A 26,273-nucleotide genomic window follows, 5' to 3' on the forward strand; every position below is an offset into this window, starting at 1 on the left:
GAGGTGTTCGCATTCCTTTTCGGGTGTTTGCATCATGTCAAAGTCCGCTTAAGACCGAGCTGCACGAAAGTCCGCGCTGCTTCATCGGGCATTCTATATGCCCTAATTCCATGTACTTGGAAATTAATCATTCAGGTGATGCTAGAGCCACACTGGGACTCCATTAATTTTGTGTTGATGCATGGAGATGGTCGTACAAATGGCCCAGATATCGTAAGTCGAATCCGAGTGCTTGGGAAACCCAAAGGATTGATGATCTGCATCATGACGACGCCGGCGGAGCCTGGTGAAACTCTAAACACTGGTCTTCAACAACTACCGATACTTGGAATATCGACGCACTCGACGGAGTCAAGAATGGCAAATTGTTGGCTGGATCTTTCATTTGACTGGCTGAAGGACCGTGTTGATAACCAACGCCTGGACGTCACCGAATGTATCATGGTGACCTGGTGATCTGAAGAGCTGCAACAATTCAAGAACTGTTGTCATTACTAGGACACGTGCCCTGTTACGGAATCAACATAAGCAAGATCCGACCCTTCATATGACCAAAATCCTCATCTTTGGCGCCGGTGGCGTCGGTAGCATCTACGCCCTGATCCTGTGGCGCGCCGGCTGCGAAGTCACCGCCGTCTGCCGCAGTAACTACCATGAAATCAGCTCAAACGGTATTACCGTCCGCTCCAAGAAATGGGGCACGTGTCTCACGCCCACAAATGCCGTCCGCTCAGCAGAGGAAGCCGTCCAGTACGGCCCGTATGACTACATCCTCGTCTGCAGCAAGGCGTTCCCTAATACGGCCAAACTCCTCAATCCTGCTGTCGGACCGGACACGACGATTGTGCTTGCGCAGAATGGGATTGGAATTGAAGCGGAGTATGCTGTCGTTTACCCGAACAACACTATCGTCTCAGGCGTCGTCTACCTGCCCACAACGCAAGTCGAGCCCGGCGTCATCGAGCACGGCACGCCACTCGAGCGCTTCGAGATCGGCACCTTTCCCGCGCACGCGGACGCGAGCTCTAAGGACAAAGTCAACGCTCTAGTAGAGCTGTTCAGAATGGGCGATGCGACTTGCGTGCCTTACGACGATATCCAGGCCCAGCGCTGGTACAAGCTCGCGCTGAACGCGGCTTTCAACCCGATTACGGCGCTGACGCTGTGCGACGACGCGAATTTCTTGAGGTCGTCGGAGGGCGCGCTGGAGGTTGTCAAGGATGTTATGAGGGAGGTGGGAAAAGTGGCGACTGCTTATGGGTATGGGAGTGTTCTCAGTGAGGAGACTATTGCTGAGCAGACGGCGAGGCATGAGGAACGGATGACGACAGGGGGCAAGGAGCCTAGCATGCTTGTTGATGTGAGGCACGAGAGACCGGTGGAGGTCGAGGCAATACTTGGGAATGTGGTCAGGCTGGCGAAGGTGAACGGCGTGAAGGTGCCGTTTCTGAGCATGCTGTATACACTGACGAAAGCGAGGAATTTTGCAATTGTCAAAGATGGTGGCTGGAAGCCGATTGCAAGAGTAGATTAATTGGCTTGAATTATATTACTGCTCTGTCTGATCAAAGCGCGACGCAGGGGTCGTATAAGAAGGGTTCAACTCAAATTCAGGCTGAGCACTCGTTATTGCAAGTAGGCTCAGTCGGAGCCTCGCAGAAGTAAGTCTGGCCGAAGACGTTGTTGCCCGCGTTCTCGACGTAATCAGTCGGAGGGTTCAAGGGCCCACCAGCCATTGAAGCGTTCGCAACGAGCCAGTCGTTGCTAAGCGTACTGGTCGGGCATCCGAGGATGGTGTCGCTAAGACCAACATCGGCGAGCTTGCCAAGAGACCAGGTGATGGCACCGGTAAGGCTGCGAGTCTGACCCTCGAGCGCGAGAGGCTGGATGCTCTGCAAGCCCTGGTAGATAACACACAAGATGGTCTGGGGTGAGAGGTTGTCGCTACCGAGTTGACCAAAGGGCATCGGGAGCAGGTAGGCCGGGTAGATTCTTGTCAACACGTCCGTCAGGGCGGGAATGACGCCGTAGGGTGTCGAGCGGCGGTACCAATTCTCCGGCCATCTGGACGAAGTTAGCATGCGGACCGTTGGCGCCTTCCATGATCTGACTGAGCATACCTCTCAGGAACATATTCAAATTCTCCGGTCTCTTCATTGAGCTTCGCGCCGATGATGGATGAAATCGATTCGAAGTTGGCGACACCACCGTCGCCGTAGGTTCCATTACTGAAGAAGTTAGGATAGAAAGCATACGCTCCGAGAGCGACGATGCTGGGGAATGGGAAGAAGTAAAGGAAGGGGTTGTTGTCCTGGGAGAACTGGGCGTTGGCAGCCCACTGTTTCGCCATAGTCTCAAGAGTGAACTCTTTGTTGGCATCCTCGGAAGCGAAAGCAGTGTTCTGCTTGAAGAGGCGAGAGGAGATGTGGTGGTTGTCACCGCAGCCCAGATAATAATCCTCGCGGTTCGGAGAGACGTCGGCCTCGACCGTGCTGTGACGGTTGAGCCCACCCACGTTGCCGGGTCCGGATCCGAGATAGAAAGACTGGTCGGCGATATCGCCATTCGCGAGGATAGAGAAAACCGTCAAGAGAGTGGATAGGTCTGCTCCCATGTTGAAGCCACGCCTGACAGAGAGTTAGTGAAAGTCTTCGATAATGTCAAATGGGAGGACCTACGAAGTCGCTTCAACTACTTGCTCGTAGTTGACGAACCCATCGCGAGGTAGGTATCCATGATTGGCAAGGAGGTTGAGTCCCGGACAAGGGCCGCGGGAGTCGTCGGGGCCAGGAGCAATGAACTCGTAGCCTTCCTCTGGTCGGCGGTTGTCTGGGTTGACCGACTGTGCGATGGAGCCAAGAAGACCCCCGACCGCACCGACGACGTTGTCAAGAAGACCTTGGCGCTTCTCAACTTGAGGCTGAGGTGCAGCATCGCGCTGCTCTTTAAGCGTACGAAGAAAGTCCTCCTTGCCGGTCATCCCAGGAAACGCGATTCATCCCAGGAAACGCGACACCCAGAGTGGGCAGCGCCAGGAAGAATAATTCGATCTTCATGTTGTCGTAGTAAAGCAAAATGGCAGTATAAGCTTGAGAATGTAATTAGGAGCAATTTCACAGCGCAGGCTTGGATATTGGTTCCTTTTAAACAACATCGCCGGACGGAAGAGGCCGATTGCGACGTCAGTACAAACATCCACAAAGCCTAATGGGAGTATTAGCCTCAACATCTCTGCCGCTTCTTGGGAGGTTACATACAAACAAGGTCGCATTGGCTGCACACTAGGAGATCTGCGCTCGGGCGTTTGTCATTCTTGCAAGAAAGGCAATCCTTCTACGTGTGCCAAACGCCCCGTCAGAGATGGCATATGTGGGTATGCCTAATGAGAATAAGCCCAGGTCCGGATGCTACTCACCAGGTCCTCGACCTCTGATGTTCTAGTAGACAAGGCGCCGGCCAACACTTCTTGGAGACTGGTCTCGTCAGTGGCGCACATAGTAGCAGTAAGCGCCAAGTCTGGCCCTTAGGAGGGAGTCCTGAGCAAGGGACTGCCATGAAAAGAGGATGAAGATCGACGTCACATCCTCTTGTGATTCCAAAAGTAGACGGAAGTCGAAGACGATTGGCGGAGCCTCCGTAGCCATAACCGGGCGGCGGAAATCTACACGTGGCGATCGTCCGCATTCGAAGTGGCTGTGCCTTAACAATTCTGTCGTTGCAGGGTTCTTGGCTTCTTGTCGCTACACAGTCGACACTGTACAAATCTTTCGTACGATTCGCTTCTGGCGCTCAGAGTTCGAAGGCATCTGAATAATGGTTGTCCTGACAGTTAACTCGCGAATATTGCGTAAAATGTGCCGGACGTCGCCAAATAATTCTCGGGAGTAACACCGCGATGCTTGAAGGTGGAGTCTCTCCCCAAGCCAAGCAGAAGCATTAGGTTTCAGCCACCCGCAGAGCCTCGCGGAGAAGAACAATGACGAATCACTGCTCTTCAAGACGCGGCTCATGGCTCATTCAAGAACCCAAAAGGAAATGGCCAAGCCGGCAGTGCGTAGCGATCACCAAGAGCGTAATTACCCAAGACGGGAGATCACCGAACTTACAGACCTTCACGTTTCGCTATGCGTTGATTTTCAGGCACGGAGACTGAGCCGCCATTTACCGGACGTGGAAGCGATGATTGGGCGATCCAAACGGCATCGCCCCATCTGGAGGACCGTTTGTCTCATTCGGAGTGGATAGACTTTGGAATTGTCCGACCGGGCGGGCGACGCGTGAAGATGAAGGAGCCAAGTCCGCGAATGCTGACGAATTTCCATGCCATTCGCAAGCGCTTGATTGGTGTTAGGGAATATATTCAATGCAAAAACATCCCCCTCATCAGCATTGGTGGTTTAGTGGTAAAATTGGCCGTTGCCATCCGACGTCGGCCAGCCCCGGGTTCGATTCCCGGCCGATGCACAGAGATTCTTCTTTTGCTTTTTGCGCGAGACATTGAAGGCAAGACGATGGATCAACGGGCAGACCTGAAGACAGGGACGACAAACCGGGTGGGCCGCAGCAGAGGTGACCTTGTTGACCTTGAAACGAAGAGGCAAGATTTCACATCGTTCTTTCCATTCCGTTTCGTTTTCGTTTCAGTCCGTCCTCGAAAGAGCGGACGAGGCCTCTAAGCCTGTCTCGACAGAGCCAACGCTATCCTACCCTACCCCTATCGTTTCGCCCAATCCCCCAAACGCCACGCTCCCATATCTTGACCCGTCACCGCGCACATGAAACCCGCTCGTTGCCGGAAGATTCGTGTATGCATGCACAGATATCGCTCGTAACATAACAAAAACCCACAAGAAACGGCCACCGAGATCAAAGCTTGACACCCCATACCCCCCTCCCAGCACAAACCCCCAACCAATCCCCGCCCTGGCTCGTAAGCGGACTCTCCGGCGCAAAGCTCACGTTTGCAACCTCGTACTCGCACCGCCAGCTCGAGCTCGGCCCCTTGGCTTGCACGTCCGGCCCGCCCGCCGCAGCCGGCGCCGGCGCGCCGTTGCCGTTCAGCGCCGCTTGGTTGTCGGCGTTCAGCAGGTCCCAGGTCATCACGAGGGCGTCGTCGGCGGCGGAGGCGAGGAGGCCCCGCTTGTGCGGGGACCATTCGATGGAGTTGAGGGCACCGGCGTGGCCGCGGAGTTCGAGGAGGGCGGTGCCCGGTTGGCGCACGTCGAGGATGCGGATGAGATTGCTGTCGGAGGCGAAGGTGGCGAGCATGTGTGAGTCGAAGGGGGAGGCGGCGAGGCGAAGGAGGGGTTGAGAGGGAGGCATGGCGCTGGCTTTCGTGGGTGAGGACGCGCTTGGGGATGTTGCTGGATATGGCGTTAGTGGGAAGGTTGGGAAAGAATTTGGGGATCGTGAATGGGAACGTACCCTTTTCGTTTTTCTCGGCCGGCTCGTAGATGATGGTGGAGTGCTCTAAGCTGCGCAGGTCGAACATGCGGACGCTGCCGTCTGCGCCGCAGCTGACGAAGACGTCTACGCTGTTGGAGCAGAAGCGCACGTCGAAGACTTCTTTGTCGTGGGCGATCAATTGCGTCTTGGCGGTGAGGGTGGGAATGTCCCAGATTGTGCATGTTGTGTCGATGGAGGATGTGATTATCAGCTTTGGCGAAAGCTTGTTCCAGTCCAAGGAAGTCAAGGGCGCTGTGTGTTCGGGCGTCTTGCTGTTGGACAGCAAAGCCAATGGCTGGAGCTTTTGAGGCGCAGGTTCACGGGCGTTCACGCTTGCGCTCCGGTTGATGTTGTTACTCATCGAGGCGGAAGAAGCAGGCAGGCTCCACAATCTCAGGTGGTCGCCGCTGGTGGCCAGGAGATCGGTATACGGTTTCGACGCGCTGGGCGGCTCCCATAATAATCTCGTCACCGGGTATGCGCAAGTCGCCTCCGCCACCTTCGTGTATTCTAGTCCATAAGGCGATTGGCCAGGCGCGGTAACGTCTTGTGGCACTATATGCGTATCCAGGATCTGGATGAAGTTGTGTGGATCCTCCAGGTAGCTTCCCAATGCCATTTTACCAGCGCTGTTCCCGCCTCCTTGGACTGGCCATGAGCACCAATCAAAGGCATATGTCGCGAACGGAGCCATGTAGCCCGAATTTGTCGGCGAATCGTTGTAGCTGAACAGCATGTTTGTGCCCATGGCCGGCTCTTGCGCATCTGAGACGGTTCGTGACCGGATGTCTGTGAGGTTCAATGGGCTGTGGGAGGGCCCGGCCGGAGTACCCGAGCTCATGGCGTTGTATGCTTTCGGATTTGAAGAGGCTGGCGTCTGGGTGGGCGTGTGGTTGAAGGGGATGTATTTCTGTCCAGTCGACGAGAGTCCGTCCATGCCGGCAGGGCTGCTGCGCGAATGGCTGTGGTGGGTGTTGGAACGTGAAGGCGGTTGCGACGTTTGAGTGTATTGTTGTGCGTTGGTCTGAATCGGATGAGGCTGCATGTTCGCCGCAGAACCGGACGCGATCGAGCTCGAGGGAGGCCTCACGTTGGCGCCAGCGCCTGGTTGGAGGGAGCCCGGGAGACCGCTCACGCTGGCGTTGGAGGGGAGCACGCCGGCCGGCTGCGAGCTACCCTGTGGTGTAGCCTGGTGGATGTTGAAGGAGGGCGGAGGATTGTTGGCGTAGGGGGGCTGCTGCGGTTGCTGGTATGCTTGCGGCGTGTACTGGAGCGGCGGGGCGTTGGAGGGGAGGCGCGCGTGTGCTTGCTGGCGGCGCGGTGTGTTGTACTGCTGCGACTCGACGGGCGGCGGGGCGGAGGTAGGGGGTGCGGAGGGTTCCAGGCTCATACGGTCGGAGTGCTGCATGGTGGTGGTGGTCTTGCTTCCGCCGGCGGCCTGGGTGGCTGGAGGAGTTGGGTGGTCTTGGTAGAGGCCCGATGAACGCCGACGTGTGGCTTTGGGCGTCAGTCAGCTTGCCGATCCACCGCGACAGCAATCAGTGCGCCGAGGAGCGGTGTCTGCAACCGGACTTGAATGCAGACAGCCTTATCGCCGAAGACAGTCTTTCAATATATTGTCCGTTATAGGTAGTAGTGAAAGATGTCATCACTCCAGGCACACGTAAAATAATCGCTGCCTCTCACCGTCCACGCCGTCGTTCAATTTGAAGATGGCGTGGAGCAGGCTGGCAAAGCTTCGCCGTCTTTTTCCTGCGATGAGACAGTCACTCTTCACAAACATATTGATAACTGTTACAAGCCACGGAATCACTGCATGAACTAGCCGGGACAAACGCCTTCTTTCAGTTTCACACAAAGTCACCGGATGAGCTCATATTGGCTGGTCTCGATATTATTGCCTGCTTGATGAGTGCTCGTCAGGAGCCTCATCGGTTGCACCATGAGCACCACAAAGTCCCTGTCACCGCAACGACCTTCTATGCGGACGACTTGCTCTTGACTGGAGAGGGAACCCACCTCGTTGCCTACCAGCTGGAAAGCCAGTCGCAGCGGGGATCATTGGAGATCTTCCCCTCGCAGGCAATCCACAACATTCTAGTGCAACCCGAGAGCAACAAGATCGTTGTGTATGGCGGCAGTCTGATTGCTCTAGTCAGTCTTGTCAGAAATGGAGACGCTGCAAGCGAAATCATACTTGAAATCTTGGGCGGTTATAACGACGTCGGCGACTGGATCTTCGACGCAGCTTTCTCACCATCGCCAGAGCAGGAAGAACTGATCTGCGTGGCCCTCATCACCGCCCACAACGCGCTAATAAGATGTAGCTTCAAGAGCTCAGGATCCGATCCTGGAAGCGATGTGAGCATTTCGACCAAGACTGTCGTTGCTGGCTCGAATTGCATCCTATACTGCGCACACATTTCGTGGCTGGATAATTCGTTGTGCCTCATTGCTTCAGGGACCGCTTTCGGAGACATCATTCTGTGGTCTTCTCACTTCGACTCAAATAAAACTGCTTTGGCGAAGACTCACTACATCTTTCCTGCTCACGAGGGCTCAGTCTTTGGCGTGCAGATTTCACCGTTGTTGGAAGAAGGTACCCTGCGTGGCCCAAGCCGCGTGCTTGCCAGCTGCAGCGATGACCGAACAGTCCGCCTGTGGGATATATCTGACCTGGACTGTCAATGCCCGAGTTTGACGGAGATCCAACGCGAGACCGGTTTTGGCTCGACTGACGAGAATAATGCCTATGCCCCACCACTGTTAGCAAGAGCCATGGGCCACATATCTAGAATCTGGACGGTCCGATTCGTGTTTGAGGAGAAGATCGTTGATGACCTTTACCCAGCAGCCAAATCGCTATCCATCGCATCTTTTGGCGAGGATGCTACCCGCATCACGTGGGACATCACCAAAAGCACCAGTGCAACGGGAATCAACCAATACAGCCTGCATCAATCTCGCGTGTATCCTCTACACAGTGGCAAAAACATTTGGTCATCAACAGTGAGCGACAAACGATGCGCTACAGGCGGAGCTGACGGATCCATCGCTCTGCTGCCAGCCGTTGACAAGAGCCCCGGCGTGTCCGAGATCAAGAACGAGTTACTCCTCCTTGCTTCTGAACAGGCCCCTAATGCGGCCAAGGAAGTTTACAAGTCATTCGCGTTCGTCAGCAACGATACGATCATAGCCACCACAGCGCAAGGGCGCATCGTCGCTGTGACTTTGAATCAGGATGGCACGTCTACACTAGAGCCTTTCGGCGGATACGACAGTCTAAAATCTTTCTCCATGGTTGCCAGCGCATCTGATGTGGCGTTCGTCGCAGGCATTGGAGGTCTCGTGCACATCTGGCCGCAATGGACAAGACGCTGCGCTTCTGTGGCGGAAGTGCATGGCAAGGTGGCAGGGATGTTTTTGAGCGAGCCAATTATCTCGAATGGAGGAGTTGAGAATAAGATACCAAGTGTATTGCTCACAACAGTTGGAGCCAGTACCGCACACCTGACCGATATCCGGGCCGTGTTAGACAATTCTGGGCTCGAAAGCTACGAGACAGCGCATCGCAATTTGAAGCTCGCACCCGGATTCATTGTGACCAGCTTTCTGCTTGTGCGGATTGACCACAGGGACTTTGCCATCTTAGGCTCAAGAAGTGGTTCTCTGGCGGCGTACCAAATGCTTACAAATGCGGACGTCCCGATTGAGCCGACAAGCATCATAGCACATTGCCACGGTAAAGACGCCGTCACGGCTTTGAAGTGGAGATCGTATCCGACTGGCGTCGAGAACTCCATATGCCTCTTCTCGACAGGTCGAGATGGCACATATGCCGTGCACAAAGTCTCTTACCAGGATTCTCTTGTCTCCTTCGGACTTGTTCACCAGATCGAACTGCCGTTTGGCCCCAATATCGAGGGCTTAGATTTCACGCCCGACGATCAACTCCGAGTCTGGGGGTTCAAGAGCAAGAATTTCGTCGTCCACAACGCCACCACTCAGCAAGACGTGGCAACGACACAGTGCGGTGGCGTCCACCGAAACTGGACTTACGAGCCAAGCTCAAGCGGCGGCGCTTTTGCATGGAATCAGGCTTCGACATTGATGTGGACTGCGCAGACACGACTTCCTCACAGGAGCATTCACGCCGGCGGACACGGAAGAGAAATCAAAGCCGTTGCAGTGTCGACTGGAACACGCCAGCTGATCGCGACTGGAGCCGAAGACACAGACATCAAGATCTTCTCACACTCGGCGCAGCGCGGCTTGTCGTGCTTGCAGACCTTACGGAAGCACAACACAGGTATTCAGCACCTGCAATGGTCTGAGGATGGGTACTACTTGTTCTCTAGCGCTGGCTTTGAAGAATTTAACGTCTGGAAGATTACCCAACACGTACCTGTGGTTGACATTGGTGTCTGTGAGTCTTCGCATCCCAGAAGCGGAGGCTCTGACCTGAGGATTATGGGTTTCAACGCGAGCCAACGTGTCGTTGATGGCCCTGGAGATGCATTCGATGTCACTATGGCTTACTCGGACTCATCGATCAAGCACTGGCTCTACAGTAACGGGACGTGGACTTTGCAGGCGTCAGGCGACTACCTCACTGCATGTCTAACTCAAGTCCTGCCGTTGTCATCGCAGAGCGGCATCTCAACGAGCAAGCAGATACTGACCACAGCGACCGACGGGCATGTCGCTTCATGGAGGCTTGACGGCTCTGAGAAGCTAGGCTGGCGGCAAAGGCACAAGATCCACCAGAACGCTATCCTGGACGAATCAATACACTATCTATCCGACGGCTCAGCATTACTGGTCACTGCAGGCGACGACAACGGCATTGGCCTCTCACGCTTATCTGCAGATGGCGAGATCGCAACTCTTCTGATCCCTCGCGCGCACGCGGCTGCAGTCACAGCGCTTGCCGTACACAAGGCTAGCAACGATCATTACTGTGTCGTAAGCGCCAGCATCGATCAGCGCGTCAAGCTTTGGGAGGTACGGGTGGACGTGGCAAGGCAAGGCACAGAAAGCATCGAGGTGTATAAGGTCCAGAACGTCTTCACGTCTGTTGCGGACGTCTCTAGCATGGCGGTGCTGCAGCTCAATGATGGGGCGACGGGATTTCTAGTTTGCGGCGTGGGCATGGACGTCTGGCGTCTATCAACCTCTTCATAACCGCCAAAGTCGCACTTCACGCACATTCCCTGCTAAATCTATTTCGGCTCCGCAATCCTTCCCCTACACTCTCCGAAACCCAGCACTTTCCTCCCCTCCGCATCCTCACACCAACCCTCCATCACAACCTCATCTCCATCCTCCAAGTACCCCTCCTGATACTTCCCGCTTCCCTGCGGCATGACCCCCGCTCCCGTCATCTCAACCTCGTACAAACACCCCAGCTCCCTCTTCACGCCCATCTCATTCACCCCAGCGCCTGAAATCGTTCCCGTCCCGATCAGATCCCCAGTCTGCATCCCACAGCCGCTTGCAGCGTGGTGTGTCAGCTGCTGGTACGGCGTCCAGAACATATACTTCAGGTTGCTCGTGCTGAGCTCGTGGGTCTTGCCGGAGCGCACGAGGCTCACGCGAAGCTTGATGTCGAGCGCGCCGGTGCTGGGCGACGGGTCCGTCAGGTGGGGGAACGGGGGAGGGTCGCGGGTAGCGTGAGTTGGCGTGCAGGAGTAGGGTGTCAGGGCTTCGAGCGGCACGATCCAGTTGCTGATGCTGGTGCCGAAGCCTTTGCTGTGGAAGGGGCCGAGCTGGTGACGGGTCAGTGGTTTTTGTTCGGAAGGAATATGAGGTTGGGAACGCGTACCGGCCTCATTTCGAACAGCTGGTGGTCGCGAGCCGACCAGTCGTTCAGCAGGCAGAAGCCGAAGATGTGCTCCTGCGCTTCGGCTATCGGCATGCTTTCGCCCCAGGGCACCGGTTTGGAGACGTAGTAGCCCATTTCGAGCTCGAAGTCGAGACGTCTGGTAGGCCCGTAGGTCGGCTCGGAGTCGAGGCCGTCTTTGAAGTAGACGTTGCTGGGGCGTGGGATCGTGCTGGGCGTTGGCAGGATGGAGGAGACGCGCGAGTTATAGACTGATGGGGCCTGAGGAGGGAGTGTTAGGGTTCGTCTCTGGGATGTTGGAGGAAAGGAAGGATGTACGTAAAACCAGTTCTTAGGAATCTTCGCGGCGGCCATTTCGCCCGAGCACTTTTTCAGTTCTTGGTAAGCATCTTATCTCTTCCCGAAAGCCTCTCAAGCTTCGACTCACGTTCTGACAATGCTCAAGACTTGTGTAGAAGTCTGAGAACCCTCCCATACGCATTGGCAAATGCTGCTGCACCTCGTCCAACCTCTGCAAGCAATATTCCGGGACAGCACCATCCTGTAGATCTTTCTGGATCTGCATGCGGACGGCTTTTCGCAAGCTCCAGTCCAAGGCGGCGAACGTGTTTAATTCGGGCTGTGAAAGACCCGTCAGCATGGAGGGATATTGTTAGAATGGAAAACTCACCTTTCCGAAAACAAGATCGAACTCGACACCACCGTGTTCATTGCTAATGTCTGCCAATCTCCCTGCTCTGGCGTATTGGGCCAAGTCAACGGCATGGTCGCCAATGGCTACAGCGCAGCGGGGTGAGGTTCCCAGCGTGGAGATCACCCCCCAAGGGAGATTGGCGAGAGTGAAGGGACGCTTATCTAGGGTTGGACCAGGCATTATGATGTGTTCCAGTTTATCGAGTCTCTAGTTGTGCCTGGACAAGGTGGTATTGATATGGTTGCAGGTATCTTCTACAGACCATTGTTTTGAACGGTCAGCATCGGTGAGCGGGGCCGAGAAGCTCCATCGGGCTGCATATTATTGCTGGACCTTGCACTTTTGGTCCCATGATCATCGAAACCAATCAATCGAACTTTGCCATTATTCAAGTTATGAAACACTCTTTTCCGTCGACAAAACAACCCAGCTGAAACTGTAATACGGCTGAATATTTCGCTCCGTTCATTCCAGACCCTAATATCTCGCCAGCCGGCAATCCTAGCCATCTAATCCAATTCACGAACAAATGAAGTACTCATAACATTTCCGATGGTGAAGAGGATCGCTAGACAGAAGATATACATCTTGACCGAGCGAGGGTACCGGCTATCAATTGCTCGAACGATTCTGCCCGCATGATTTGCCGTCCGAAGAGCGTCGAAACTTCATCCGACGATACAGTCTGGCCCATGCATAACTGACCAGTTCCGAACGCAAGTATTTCAATACCCATTCATCGATTGATTTATTTCTTTACGTGTCCATGAAAGCTGCGTAGGCCTCAAAAAAGCATCAGCTGGATTTGCGCTGGAGCTGGACGTTTGGTGTTGAGCTGCAACAACATAGGCGACATCTCAACAGACCTGCAAAACCACTGCAAAACTTCAAGCGTCGCCTGCGAACAAGTCGAGCAAACAATGCCAAAGCATTTGGAGGATGAGGAGCCGCAAGAAGACAAAAGAATTGACCGACGCAGGGATCGAACCTGCAATCTCTTGATTCGTAGTCAAGCGCCTTGCCATTGGGCCAGCCGGCCGATTTATTGAGATGAATTGATTTGCAAAATTTATGAAGACCAGCAATTTTCCTGAGGCATCACCGCTATCGGTGTTTGAAAATGGATTCCAACGACGTAATCGGGGTCCAGCGGGGTGGAGGGGCGCGGCGGCGAGAGATTGTCACGTATCTGTGAAAGTGTACCTGAATCACATTCTTTCACTCCTCCTCTGTTTACAGAACATTAATCTTTCTCACCCTTTAATCGCCATCATGTCCGCCGAAACAATCACAACAATCTCTCCCACGACCAACAAGCCCGTTGTCGAGCGCAAGGGCCCTACCGACGCCGAGTTCGCGGAGCTGCCCAAGACCGCGCAAAAGGCTTTCCTGAAGTTCCGTCAAACTTCGCTGGACGAGCGTAAGAAGATTGTCAAGAAAGCTATCGAGCTCGTCAGTGAGAGGGAAGATGAACTGGCGCGGGAGATCACGGAGCAGATGGGCAGGCCCATCGCGTACACCGCCAAAGAGGTTTCGACTGCTGTGTCCAGAGTGGAGTATCTGTTGAAGATCTGCGACAAGGCGTTTGAGGATACGCCTGGTGAGCCGCAGGAAGGTTTCAAGAGATATGTCAGGAAGGTGCCGTTGGGTCCGGTCCTGATCATTGTACCATGGAACGTGAGTATTATCGGACGAAATGGATATCTGCAAGAAGGCATGGGCTAATCTCTGTTGCCAGTACCCTTACCTCACCTTCGTCAACTCACTTGTCCCGGCTCTCCTCTCCGGCGACAGTGTGATCGTCAAGCCCTCTCCTCAGACTCCGCTCGTCGTTGAGCAGATGCAAAAGGCCTTCATCGACGCTGGATTGGACAAGGATGTCTTCCAGGTCTTTCACTGCGGCGACTTCTCCAAGGTCGAGAAGCTTGTACAAGCACCTGAGATCTCCCTCGTCTGCTTCACCGGTTCTGTGCCCGGTGGCCTTGCCGTGCAAAAGGCTGCTGCCGGCAGAGTCGACTGCAAGGTTGGCCTGGAGCTCGGCGGCAAAGACCCCGCCTACATCCGTCCCGATGTCGATCTGGCATGGGCAGCAGGAGAGATTGTCGATGGCGCTGTCTTCAACTCCGGCCAGTCGTGCTGCTCGCTCGAGCGTATTTACGTCCACGAGAGCGTTCACGACGATTTCGTCAAAGCCGTGCAGAAGGAGCTTTCTGGTTACAAGCTTGGCGACCCGTTCGACAAGTCAACCAATGTCGGCCCAGTCATCAGCAAGGCAGCCGCTAAGAGGATTCAGGAGCACGTCGACGAGGCCATTCAGAAGGGAGCGAAGGACGCGACGCCGGAGAATGCGACTTTCGCTAACCCGCCCAAGGACGGTAACTACTTCGCTCCTGTCCTGCTCACCAACGTCACACACGACATGACTGTCATGCGCGACGAGACTTTCGGCCCCGTAATCCCCGTCATGTCTGTCAAGTCGGATGAGGAGGCCGTGCAGAAGATGAACGACTGCCAATTTGGCCTCACCGCCTCTATCTGGACCAAGGACGCTGCCAAGGGTGACGAACTAGCTGATGAAGTCGAAGCGGGTACCGTCTTTGTGAACCGCTGCGATTACCCGGCTCCGGATCTTGCGTGGGTCGGATGGAAAGACAGCGGCAAGGGCCAGACGCTGAGCATCTTTGGGTTCGAGCAGTTCAGCCGCCTGAAGAGCTACCATGTGAAGGCATACCCTAATTAAGCGTAACGGTCTGGAGATATGCAGGTACAAGTTTCTTGCGTGGGAGGGGCGTGGAATGTAGCGATTTGGCCTCGTTCGGGGACACGCCGCCGCCGGTCTCAGCGTGCGACGGCTACTCAAATAGGACGCGCGCATGCGTTGAAACAAAGAGCATCGCGACGCGGTCGTGCCTTTCGGGCTCAAGCGTGCATATGCAAGGCATGTGACACGGCATTTGGCGCTCGCTGATCATTTGAACGTCGTCAACGCCCGCCCTGGTGAGTGAGCGATGATATAACAGAGATGAGAAATGAAAATCTACCACACACGCATGACGCATATTCCCAGCTCCAGAGTATCCACGATGCCTTCGTGACTGTCATTTTCAACGCCATAGCAACAAATCCCAACGTCAGCGGCGAATAACCCACCCAACGCATTCCAGCCCAACGGGTTCGCAAGGAATGTGCCAGACTGAACCGCGGCCGAAAGAGCGAAATCCTCACGCAAGGACGGCTGCCACGCGGTTGACGGTCTTCATCTCCCAGTGAGCAAGGCGCGGGCTCTTGTGCTATCTCAGAGTCAGCGGTCCCCTTTCACTCGACCTGCCTGCAATCTCTTCTCGCGTTCGGGTGCTGTTGCGTTGATATACGTCTTTGTCCGTTCCTTGATCTGTTTGCTGCTTCACGCCTGCCTTTTGTCTTTTCATCGTCGATTCACAGTCACTACCTCACCTCTTCACTCGCTGGCTCTAGACACGGGCGTTGAGGACCTGCTAGCTGCTGCCAGGCCTTTCTGAACAGCACCAACCTCACGCAGTGGTCTCGGATAGCGACATCGCCTTTGTCCTCCATCCAAATACCAACTTATGACCAGAAGCAAACAGTAAAGTCGGCGTGAGACACCGGCGAGAAGTGAGAGACACTCGCTCACTTTTGTCGTCGTCGATCTCCCAGCTGGCTCTTCTTTCACCACTCCACCGCCCATCTTCCAGCGACGAGCAGAAGAATCCTCTTAAACGAAAGCGAAAAAAAATGTCCAAACAGTTCGGCTCCTCGCCCGAGCCCACCACCTTCAGTGGCAAAATGGCCGCCTTCTTCAGCTCCCTAAACTGCTGCGGCGGGTCCGCAGACGACGACGACGACGACTCATCCTCTTCCTCGCCACGCACAATCCAAATCGTACGCCCGCAACCCTCCCCTGCTCTTTTCCCTCAAGACCAAGAACCCTCCACTAACTCTCCCCTTCAGTCCGCCCCCACCGACTTCCGCCGCGAAGACATCAGCATGCCCGGCCTCTCCGCATCCCAACAAGCCTCGATCCGCGAGAAAGCCCGCCTCGACGCAACCCGCATGTGGCACTCGCTGCAGCCGCTCGCCTCTTCTCCGTCAACGCAGTTCGCCTCGCGCCCGCTGCCGACGTACGAGCAGTTCGTCACGCCGCGGCCGGCGCCGGCGTCGCCGGCTCTTGGAGACGCTGGAACGGGGACTGGGACTGGGAGGAGGGGGAGTCATGGTTGGGGAGGGAGTATTAGGGCGCATTCGAGGAAGATCTCGGACGCGCTGAGTAAGCCGCTGGGGTATGAGAAGGTTGTTGGTGGGAGGGAGGGGGGCGGTGGGGTTGAGATGAGGGGGTTGATGGATGCGGGGGTTGGGAAGGGGAGTGCGGAGAGTTGGAGCGTGGCGGGGAGTGATTTGGGGGAGGGGGTTGTTGGGGCTGGGGCTGGGAGGAAGATTTGATGGAGGGATGGGTGGCAGGAGGCTGTATGAAGATTTCTGTACGATTGTGTGAGATTTGTATGAGTATCTCTTATATTTCTTTTGGGACGGCGTTCGGACACTCTTGGGTACTAGAGTAGATTGGTGATGGCGCGGAATACAACGACCGAACAATTATTGTCATCATATGGCCCGCCGGTATTTGAACGTTGATGCTTGTCAGATGTGTGTTTTAAAGATGCGGCATTCTGGCCTAGCGATGGCATCAGTCATTGCATACCGCTTTCGGAGTCGTCATTAAGAGGCTACCTTGCGCCTTGGCTGTCTCTGCCTCCGACAATATCCCTCCCGAATCTGTGGCGGCTCGCTTGCCGACTTGCCCGTCGTCCATGGCGCGACATCGCTGAGAGGGCGACAGACGTAGGGAATTCGAGGCCACCATCCTGAGGTCCTTGGCCCCTTTCGTTTAATCCAATTTCCAAGTCCCGAACCCCTCAAGTCTCATCCATGTCATCGCCATCCATGACCCCAGGAGGAATCCTGCCCTCGCTGATGTCCTTCTCCAGCTTAGCAACCTCCGGCAGACTCTTCGCGTTCCGGATAAGAGCCTCGACTCGGGCTCTCTCTCTATCATTCAATTTGACGCGCTTGTGTGAAGAAGTTCCATTCGTAAGAGGTGCTCTGTAGGTCATCGATTTGTTCGCGCTAGCGGCCAGAATGTTCTGCGCAAGCTCGGTGGGCGCTTCGTGTGTGCCGAATATTTCCTTTGCCTTGCTGCGCTCTGAGTCCTTGACTTTTTGGAAATCCAAGAAACGGATTTGGGGCGCGAGATACAGGATCCAGTAGCGGTAGTGCTGTGCGCGATCAGCGTTTCCCTCCTTTGCGATGTCTAGATCCAAATCGATTACACACCTCCTTGCTCGTCACCGGATTGTCCACCAATGACAGAAACGTCAACTTCTTGAACCCCCTCAGCACCTCCAAATCCGCCAGCTCCGCAACATGATTCTGCGTAAGAACAAGAGTGTTCAGCGCAGGCGCGCTCTTGACCAGGTTCGGCTCGATGCGCTGGATGCGATTGCGCGCGCACAGCAGCGTCTGCAGGCGCGGGCTCTGCGGGAAGTTGGTGAGGGTGGAGAGGTCGTTGTCGGTGAAATCGATGGATTCCTGGTCACGGGCGGCGCCGAGGTTCTCGACGGCGGGGATCTTGTGGCCTGCAGTTCGCGAGAAGGAGGAGAGAATGAATCAACTGGCTCTTTGTGGTTCGGATGCAAGTGTAGCGCTTTCTGTCCTTTTCAGGGCAATCGGCTGGGTGCAGGGCATACCTCTTAGGTCGAGCTCGCGCTCTTTGAGTGGGTTGAGGTAGGAGAGGGAGTTGTTGATCAGCTCTGCGGTGAGCCTCATGGTTTCGAATCGCGGTAGAGTCGCGACGGTTTAGGAGGAGAGGTTCGGAGAGGTGTACAAGGAATGCGCAAAGGTTATGGCGCGTTTCCACAATGCATGCGACAGGCTCGAAGTCTTGAGGTTTGGATCGCGAAAGTCAGCTGCGGTACATCTGGGGCTGTTGCGAATTGTCAGGACCGGACGCTGGCTTGTGGCCTCAGGCTACCGTTAATGTGTACTGTCCTCGAGCTTCACGCTCTACCTTACTGTCCGTTAGTCCCATCCTCACGAACATGTGATGGTATTACATGGCACGGACCCTTTCTCGAGTATTTGAGATTAGATATCGAATGGTAAAATCGAGGAAGTTTCCCCCAACCATTCACTTACCAAATTTAATTTCTACGACCTCATGCAGCAGAGGAACCCGACAATGAATGGTTGATTGAACTGCCAGCAGGCGTCTATAATCATTTATAGAGCAAATCAAACGCATCGTCACCATATCTTTCAGCACTCTCGAGCCAGTAACTGCACCTGGAAATGAAATGTCTTCGAGCAACCCTTGGGAACTCCGCCCTTGAGGCTGTCGGCGTTAGAACCGTACTTCAGTTACTCGAAAGGCTGTTTTGAGCGAGATATTAAGCAACGAGTGTTTCAGTCCGTCGAAGTAGCTCGTAGGACATGCAACAACTGACAATCATCATCGAAGATACCGAAAACCGCAGCAACACATCATGCTCCCCAACTCTTGACGAAGCCCACCGCGTAGTCTTCCAGGAATATAAACCACCCCAAGATAGGCCAGCCGATCAACAACAAACCGATCAGGCGCAAGAAATAGCCCTCATGGCCATTACCCTTCAGCCTGCCTACACATCTTTCCAAGCCCGTAAGGTACTTTCAGGTAACACTCTCGCCTCTCGCGCTAATCACAACCTCACAAGGCAACCATTTGCTGCCCGAGGATCTTCGTCTCGCCAGCAGTCACAAGAGGTACATTGTTTGGAGTGAAGTCACGACACCTCGCGAAACCCGCTGCTATCGCCCAGGATCCCCCCATATCCGCGGACCACAGGCCGATCAGACGACGCGTCAAACCCTCACCGCCGCGTCGTCGTCGTCGTCGTCCGCCGACTGCCAGCGGAGCGCAGAGTGATGTCAAGCCGACAGACAGCACACGAACGAACCTACACCTGACCATCTTCAGAGGAAGAATCCGTCGCGCGTCTAAGGTATGGTCTTTTCAAGAAGTGAGCCTGACTCCGCCACGACCAGCCGACGTCAGTCACCTGCGTACGTACTCCCCCTCCGCCTCCGCCCTCTCGCCCTACAGGCCAGCACAGCAGCGCGCGCGTGTCTGTAGCTTCATTTATGCGTGGCTAGTCGACTGGGCGCCGGCGTCTGCTCGGAGGCTTCCTCTCTATCTATCTATCTTTCTGCCTGCCTGCCTGCCTGACTGTGATGAAGCAAGCAACCACGCGCGCACGCTCGAAACTCACCTGAAACGGTGAAGTGACGACGGCGGCTCAGCCCAGCCCAGCCCAGCCCAGCTCAGCTCAGTTCTGTCCTAGCGAAAAAGCATACGACGTCACGGCCGCGGGCCCGGGAAAGAACGAGGACGAATCGCATGCCATGTCGTGCGCGGCAGACGTACATACTTCCGACCTACGACAATACCCCACGGGCAGCGAGCGAGCGAGCGAGCGAGCGCGGCGCCAGGGCAACGCCACGCCAATCGTCTGTCGTCAGGTAGGCTTGGAAGTAGGTAGGTTGCAGTACAGGGTCCATGAAGGACTGACTAGAGGACGCCGCGCACCCGCGACATCGTCGCTAGGCGAGACGACACGAAACACCCCTCGCTCGCGAGCGATCGGCATGTTTGACAGGCCGGGGCGGGCGGCGGGCTATATCGTGAGTTACAGTCGGTAGTAGGCAAGGTACGTACCGCCGCGAGCCGATCTGCCGTCCTATTTCCCTGCCGACGGACGGACGAGACATGCCTCAGGTAGGTAGGTGCATTTGTGAGGTAGGGTCTCTGGGAGTGAGAACCTGATTATTAATTACAGCACCTGATTGCGAAACAAACGTACACGAATGCGTCCTCTGACACAGGCACGCCGCCCGCCCACAGGCAGTGGGGTAGAAGAAGCCTGTATCGGCGCGCGGGGCAGATCGCAGTCTCCAGCGTCCTGCTCGCTCGCTCGCGCGGCGGCAGCAGCGGCATAACAGTGTGCAGTAGCGCGTACGGCTGGTTTCGTGGGGTTGCTGTCTGCTGCTGCTGCTACTGCAACTACGCTAGTTTGCTGGAGCTGAAGGGCAAAGGTGGGCTTTTTTGGCTCGATGCGAACACCTGACCTGGTCGCATGCGGGCGGTGCTTAGCATGCGGGTTTTTGGAGAGGTGTGGGTGGACGGTGGGAGTGGGAGGTGGGTTGGTTGCTGGTGGGGAAGATAGATAGGTGATGGAGTTCGTGAGTGCTGGTTGTTGGTGGGGTTTGGTCTATCGGTCGGCAAGCCGATTGCGGTGGCGGCTCTGGTACGCTGACGATAGATGAGCTGGCGGCAAGCCGGTGGATTGTTACGCTGTCACTACCACTCCGACTGCTGTATCGCAGCAGCGACACGAAAGTCTCGCTCTGCGCGATGACGCCGGCAGTGCAGCAGCGCGACAACGAGGCGAGGAGAGACACGGGCGGAGGCGCGCGGCAGGGGTGCAGATGCCGATTCTGCTTGCTCCAATTTCGTTGTACCTCTGTACCCAGCCATCCGCTCACGCGCGACTGGCAGGGAGGCTGCTTTGGCGACTCACCGCTACCGCTTGGTCGGGAAGGCGAAAGTGCGGAGGCGAGATCGGACGCGGTAGGTAGGCGATCCCGTGACGGGGGGCGATTCACCACGGGCGAGGGAAAGAAATTTCATGGAAGCATTTGATTGATCTGGCCCCCCGGGTGGGCGGTCGATTCTCGCTGGGATGGGCTGGGCTGGCCTGCTGGACGGGTGAAGTTGGGGCAGTTGGGGGTGAAAATGGCGCTGGAAAAGCGCGTGCGGGCAGACCCCCGATCTGACTCTGCCTCTGCAGCCGCCCAACAGACCAGACGGACATGACATGCCACCATGCCCTTTCGCGGCGCCGCAGAGAGCACGCACACACGCACGCACGCACGCGCCTGCTTTTCTCACCGAGCAAGTGGCCGCTAACAAGATACTGCATGCACTGCTCTGCACTGCACTGCACACTGCAGCCAGCGAGCGGCGCATGTGATCTTCAAGTAATACGGCGGTGGAGCCGGTGCAGGTGCAGGTGCATGTGCAGGTGCAGGTGCATGAGGCGGGCGTGAGCACAAGGGCAGCAATTTGGTGGGTGAAACGGGCAGTAGACAGACTTGCGGGATTTTCTGGCTGGCGTGCGCGGGCTTGGGTAGGTTGCGCACTGGTTGCGCCAAACCTGCGTCTGCGCTGTGCAGTAGCGCCGCGGACGGGGAGCGAAGCGCTCGGCAGATCTGGACTGTAGGTAGGTATTACCCTATTATTATTTGCGGTTGGACGATGCAGCGGCCCTCCGCGCGCACAGGAGATGCCGCCGCGGGCGGTTGGCACCGGCGAAAGGCTGGTTGGGCGGGACAAGACAGAAGACGGGTGTCACCGTCACGCAAGAGAGAAAGGCTCGCAGTGGCTCGGACGGACGAGGGCTGTCATTGATTGAGTGGGTGCCCATTGGGTAACGCAGACATCACGATCAAGAGTCGGAGGCCGGCCTGAGCATGACGTAAATTCGTGGGAATGGTAGGTAGGTTGGAAGCATGTGTGACTGCCCAGGCGGAGGAGACACGGGCAGCACGAGACGGCGGTGGGAGTGGTGAGTGGCAGGCGGGAATAAATAGTGGAGAGGAATACAGTAGGGCAGCGTTTGGCAGACAGCAGGTGGAACAGCACACGCGGGTGCTGTGCTGTCTCGTGTGTGTTGTGCTAGTGGTATGCACATGTGCTGCTAACGAGAGAGAGAAGGCCCGTGGAAGAAGCGTGGGCAGTGGGCAGTGGGCAGTGGGCAGTAGTGGGCAGACTGCCTTACAGCGGGACACACCGCAAATGACTAGCGCGGCAAAAAGTCTTTGAACATTGCCCTCGATGCCCTCCCGCGCCCGCGCAAATCTCCCACCGCCGCACGCTGCTGCGCTCTGCTGCGCTGTGCGGGCCCCCACCCCACGCCCTCAGCCCGTCTGCCCGTCGTCTGCCCGTCCTCCCGCCGACCGCGCGCGCGCTTCCTCATCACCAGCCCTGCCGCCGCCGTCTGCTCCCGTCTGCTCTGCTCTGCTCTCCTGCCCATCTCACCTCACCTCACCTCGCCCTCACCGCGCCCTCACCAACGTCCCGCCCGGGCAGCGACTCTCCGTCCTCGCGGAGACGCGCGCGCTGTGCCTCACCTCGTTGCGCCCAGCCGGACTGTCTCGCTTGTCTCTCTCACCTCACACACTCACACACACACCCGCTTACCTGATCAGCGCTCGCCAAGCTCCAGCGCCACCGCTTAGCCACCATCAGCGTCAGCGGCCGGCCAACCTCTTGACTCTTGTACGTCAATTGCAAACCACCCTCGTCTCCGTCACTGCCGGCTATTCCTGTCACGCCCTTCGACGCCCTCAGCCCTGTCGCGGCATCGCTAATCCTCCGACACAGCCCAGGAGGCGATCGCTTCCGCTCCCACGCCCACCCGATTCACCACATCCACCTTTGCGACTTTCCACCTCTCGCCTATTATGCGTTTCTTATAGCAACACTAGGCCCTCGGGTCACGACATCACGAATCTGCACGCTTCCCCAGCGGTCGTGCTTTCCTGAGCAGTCCACCACCTGCTCTGTAATTCCATCCGAGACATCATACCAAACTTTTGCAAACCACTTTGCTTGGCACTCGACCCGCCAGCCATGGACATTCAACGAGACGCGCAGAGGACGCGCGTGAGCGCAGGCCTGGACCACAGTGAAGAGGTGCTCGCGGAGGTCGACGAACCGCCTGATGATCAAGGATACTTCGGCAAGACCGTCAAGCACACTTCGCATGCTCCGCATCCGAACCCTTTCACGAGGGCGGAAATGTTGAATGCGACGCGTCGCGAGTCGCTTCTGACCCGCCAGCTGAACTCTGAGAACGAGCACTCCAACGAGGAGGATGAACCAGTAAAGTCGCCGATTCGCGGCCTCAGCACAGCCTCAGCCTGGAGTACACACAGCACCACCTCGACTGCCGAGTTGACCAGCGACGATGGACGGAGCATTCCGAGTCCCACCACTAGCCCGCCTTTGCGCCCGACTTCCACTCAAAACGGCCTCCCTGTCACCGAGAAGCCGCTTTCGAAGGAACCTCGCATCTACGGACTGGACTCCATTGCCCTCCAAGACAAGCCGAAGGAGACAAAGCCCGAGGAGGCAGTAGAGGCAGGACTGGGCAGGAGACGCTGCATCACCTTCGCGTGCGGTAACAAGGGCAAGGAAAGGCCACCCACTCCACCTCCGTCTACGGAAGAAGACAAGCCGGCGTCACCGCCCAAGCGCAAGTGCACGATCAAGTTCGCGTGCCCAGCTCGTGCAGGCGCCGAGAACAAATCATCAGAAACCTCTACGAAGCGCCGGACCAGTCCGCCTCCACCTCAGCGTCGCTCTCCTCAGCCACCCAAATCTACCTCGGAAAAGGCGCACCGCGGATCCGACAGCACTGTCACGCACGTCTCGCCCAAGAACGCTCGCAAGGCGTCCGAAACCACCAGTGTGACCGCGAAGAAAGATGTCAAGCCCGCGCTTCAGAGAAAGCTTTCGAACGGATCTGACTCTGGCGGAGAAGGCACCCGTTTCCACGAATTTGCCACCAGCGACGACGAACCCGAGGAATGGGTCCAGGAATCAACGTGTTGGCGTCAGAGACTGACGGTCAGCGATACCCTCAAGAAGGAAAATGTTATCCGCAAGTTGGGCGAGGAGGTTGACGAGGAAGCACTTCTTGAAGAAGACGAGGATGACCTGGACGACGATGAAGATCTAGCGGATGAGGACGAGGATGACGACGAGGATGACGACGACGACGACGTGGAGGTCGACGAGCTTGACGAGGATGAGGATTCCGACTCGGACGATGGTTTCCACTCTGACAACGAAGAAGGCTTTGCAGTTTCGGACTCCGAAGGCGAAGACAGCGAGAACGAATGGTGGACCCCAGCAGGCCGTTCGACCGCAGCGACTTCAATGGATCACATGGACCATCTCACGACAAACCCGTTCAAGGCCGACCGTACTGGCGCCGTGGCTTCTTCGGTTGGATCTTCTAGCTCTGATGGAAGGTCTCCCAGACAGTCGAGACGCAAGAGACCTCACCACCACAAGCATTCGACATCGGAAGCCGTGGACATTCAGCGCCCAGAACTTCCCGACCTGCCTGACTCGACCGATTTCGTCTGCGGGACACTGGATGAGGACAGACCTCTCGAGCAAGCTTACATCAATCGGAAAAAGGAGCGCGAGGCTGCCAAGCACAAGCCGATGCCCCAAGACATCGATCCGACCTTCCCGACTTCTGATCCTGACATGGACGAGGAAGACGACGAGGATATTGAGGACCCCGAGGAGAGCGAGTCGGAAGCTATCATGCACGGCGACATGGATCAGATCCATGGTGACGAGAGAAAGCCGTCTTTCACCCCTCGTCGCAAGAGCCACACGCATCGATCGCCGCCGCCGCCGACCAGACATCGCTCGCCGGCACCGAGACGGCCCTCCCCTGCCCCTAGACGTCCGTCCCCTGCTCCCGCCAAGCGCTCGTCACGTCGGTCTCCACCACCGCGTGCTGGCTCACCTGCACCCAGACGTCCGTCCCCTGCTCCTGTAAGGCAATCCACTCGTCGCTCGCCACCGCCTCGCGCTGGTTCCCCTGCCCCAAGGCGCCCTTCGCCTGCGCCTGTCAAGCGCTCCACCTGTCGCTCACCGCCTCCGCCGGTCAAGCGTGGAGTCTCCGACCGTGGACCCGCACCTTCTCGGAAGCTCTTCGGCCAGTCGCCCCAGCGCGCACGCTCAAACGGGTATGGCGCACGCATGACCTCGCCGCCCAACACCCGCCGCACCTCTCCCTCAGCAATCGGCCCAAGCATTCGCCCCATGGGCATCGGCCTCGGTGCCCGCCCAGCTCCTCTGACGCATACCGCTTCCCTCCCGCGTACCGGCGGCTTCCAAATCAGCCGCATGGACCGCCTCGAGGCCCACGACATCGACGACGCCGGCTCCGACACCGCCGGCGAGCTGCCCCTCAAACGCCGCGGCGCCATCGACATCGTCAAGGGCCTCGAGAAGAAGCGTCTCCGCCGCAAAGAGAAGATGCTCCAGAAGCAGGCTGCCAAGGCTGCTGCTAAGGGCGAAAAACCCTACAAGGTCAAGCCGGGCAAGGGCTGCGAGCGCATGCGCGAGGTCGGCCTTGAAATGCAGAGGTATAAGGGCAAGGGAGAGCATATTCTCTCTGTCTGATTTACGTGCTCTGCTCTTGCCAGCATGACTGAAAGGGAAGCAGCACGCACACGACTATTACTATATTTTTATACGAGCAGCGCAGCGCCGCCGAGGATCTTCGGCACTGTTTTGACGCACGCAATCACCGGCTTTTCGATTGCGTCTGGTCGCTGCGCTCTCTCTCTCGCGGATGCACGGACAGACACGATCTGGTCCACGTCCCGACGGCATGGGAAATAAACCAGCCTGCAACTTTTCCTTTCTTCACTTCTACAATCGACCGACGGTCGCTTCGACTCCATCAGCGTGCTTCTCTTTTACGCCGTCGAAATCCACCAGCTTCGGGCACCTTTTCTACCTTGCGAGCCTTTGCAGCGTTCAAGCACCTGCCACCACCACCTACTGGAGTCTGGGTACCTGCCTACCTTACCTACCTACCTTCCTAGCTTTCTCGCTTCTCCCTCTCTCCGACATCCCCACCTTGGCTTTTTGCGCTTTCTACTTTTTGCTTTCCGCAGAGATATCCCCCAACCTGGACAGTTGTTTTTCCTAAGGTACTTTTGTTGTTGGGCTTTGGTTGCTTTGCGTTGGCGTCGGGAGGTTGTAGATACGCTCGGTTAGCAGAGGAAGGGAGAAAGGGAAAGGGAAAGGAAGGGAGAAAGGGAAAGGGAAAGGAAGGGGAAGGGAGATGGGAGATGGGGACTTCTTTTATTCAGACTTTTTAGTACATGAGTTACATGAAATCGACTTTCAAAACATGCTATTGCCTTATGTCGGCGCGGTCGGGTAGTCTGTTGGGCTGGATGTATTTCATATCTTATCATGTCGTTTGAATAACTAATATAAGGTACCACAACTTCTTGAGCTTATTGAGAGACGTGCTAACTAAGAAAAGGTTTCGCTTTGCCTGTTTTGATATCGGCCGTGCACCTTGCACTATCGTGCCGCGCCTGCCACTTCGCCCGCATCGCTCTTCTTGAGTGCGT

General features: G+C 56.4%; 9 protein-coding genes across 9 annotated transcripts; 5 read left to right on the top strand and 4 right to left on the bottom strand.

The window, feature by feature from the left end:
- Positions 1–547: 547 nt before the first annotated feature.
- Positions 548–1,534, top strand: WHR41_03396 (uncharacterized protein; the record flags this gene model as incomplete). The annotated part of the gene is made up of 1 exon (XM_069372002.1): positions 548–1,534. One exon carries the CDS (start codon positions 548–550, stop codon positions 1,532–1,534), a length of 987 nt encoding a protein of 328 aa, XP_069231083.1.
- Positions 1,535–1,610: 76 nt separating this feature from the next.
- On the bottom strand, positions 1,611–3,319 carry WHR41_03397 (uncharacterized protein; the record flags this gene model as incomplete). The annotated part of the gene is made up of 4 exons (XM_069372003.1): positions 3,258–3,319; positions 2,679–3,204; positions 2,121–2,627; positions 1,611–2,064 (listed from the first exon to the last, which is right to left on the bottom strand). Exons 2-4 carry the CDS (start codon positions 2,978–2,980, stop codon positions 1,611–1,613), a joined length of 1,263 nt encoding a protein of 420 aa, XP_069231082.1. The 5' UTR covers positions 2,981–3,204; positions 3,258–3,319.
- A 1,547-nt stretch (positions 3,320–4,866) lies between these two features.
- On the bottom strand, positions 4,867–6,893 carry WHR41_03398 (uncharacterized protein; the record flags this gene model as incomplete). The annotated part of the gene is made up of 2 exons (XM_069372004.1): positions 5,425–6,893; positions 4,867–5,363 (listed from the first exon to the last, which is right to left on the bottom strand). Exons 1-2 carry the CDS (start codon positions 6,851–6,853, stop codon positions 4,867–4,869), a joined length of 1,926 nt encoding a protein of 641 aa, XP_069231143.1. The 5' UTR covers positions 6,854–6,893.
- A 460-nt stretch (positions 6,894–7,353) lies between these two features.
- On the top strand, positions 7,354–10,629 carry WHR41_03399 (uncharacterized protein; the record flags this gene model as incomplete). Its single annotated transcript, XM_069372005.1, has 1 exon — positions 7,354–10,629. The coding sequence occupies one exon, from the start codon at positions 7,354–7,356 to the stop codon at positions 10,627–10,629; it is 3,276 nt and encodes a 1,091-aa protein (XP_069231142.1).
- WHR41_03400 (uncharacterized protein) lies at positions 10,478–12,199 on the bottom strand. The gene is made up of 5 exons (XM_069372006.1): positions 11,958–12,199; positions 11,715–11,906; positions 11,606–11,653; positions 11,270–11,548; positions 10,478–11,213 (listed from the first exon to the last, which is right to left on the bottom strand). Exons 1-5 carry the CDS (start codon positions 12,159–12,161, stop codon positions 10,668–10,670), a joined length of 1,269 nt encoding a protein of 422 aa, XP_069231037.1. The 5' UTR covers positions 12,162–12,199; the 3' UTR covers positions 10,478–10,667.
- A 986-nt stretch (positions 12,200–13,185) lies between these two features.
- On the top strand, positions 13,186–15,041 carry WHR41_03401 (uncharacterized protein). Its single transcript, XM_069372007.1, has 2 exons — positions 13,186–13,658; positions 13,720–15,041. The coding sequence occupies exons 1-2, from the start codon at positions 13,254–13,256 to the stop codon at positions 14,719–14,721; spliced, it is 1,407 nt and encodes a 468-aa protein (XP_069231036.1). The 5' UTR covers positions 13,186–13,253; the 3' UTR covers positions 14,722–15,041.
- Positions 15,042–15,734: 693 nt separating this feature from the next.
- On the top strand, positions 15,735–16,439 carry WHR41_03402 (uncharacterized protein; the record flags this gene model as incomplete). The annotated part of the gene is made up of 2 exons (XM_069372008.1): positions 15,735–15,881; positions 15,951–16,439. 2 exons carry the CDS (start codon positions 15,735–15,737, stop codon positions 16,437–16,439), a joined length of 636 nt encoding a protein of 211 aa, XP_069231035.1.
- Positions 16,440–16,748: 309 nt separating this feature from the next.
- WHR41_03403 (uncharacterized protein) lies at positions 16,749–17,916 on the bottom strand. The gene is made up of 3 exons (XM_069372009.1): positions 17,744–17,916; positions 17,331–17,632; positions 16,749–17,272 (listed from the first exon to the last, which is right to left on the bottom strand). The coding sequence occupies exons 1-3, from the start codon at positions 17,820–17,822 to the stop codon at positions 16,913–16,915; spliced, it is 741 nt and encodes a 246-aa protein (XP_069231034.1). The 5' UTR covers positions 17,823–17,916; the 3' UTR covers positions 16,749–16,912.
- Positions 17,917–22,725: 4,809 nt separating this feature from the next.
- On the top strand, positions 22,726–25,305 carry WHR41_03404 (uncharacterized protein; the record flags this gene model as incomplete). The annotated part of the gene is made up of 1 exon (XM_069372010.1): positions 22,726–25,305. The coding sequence occupies one exon, from the start codon at positions 22,726–22,728 to the stop codon at positions 25,303–25,305; it is 2,580 nt and encodes an 859-aa protein (XP_069231041.1).
- Between the last annotated feature and the right edge of the window lie 968 nt (positions 25,306–26,273).

This window comes from Cladosporium halotolerans (assembly GCF_011745625.1).
Source record: "Cladosporium halotolerans strain TM138-S3 chromosome Unknown Sca8, whole genome shotgun sequence".
Classification (NCBI taxonomy): Eukaryota; Fungi; Ascomycota; class Dothideomycetes; order Cladosporiales; family Cladosporiaceae; genus Cladosporium; species Cladosporium halotolerans.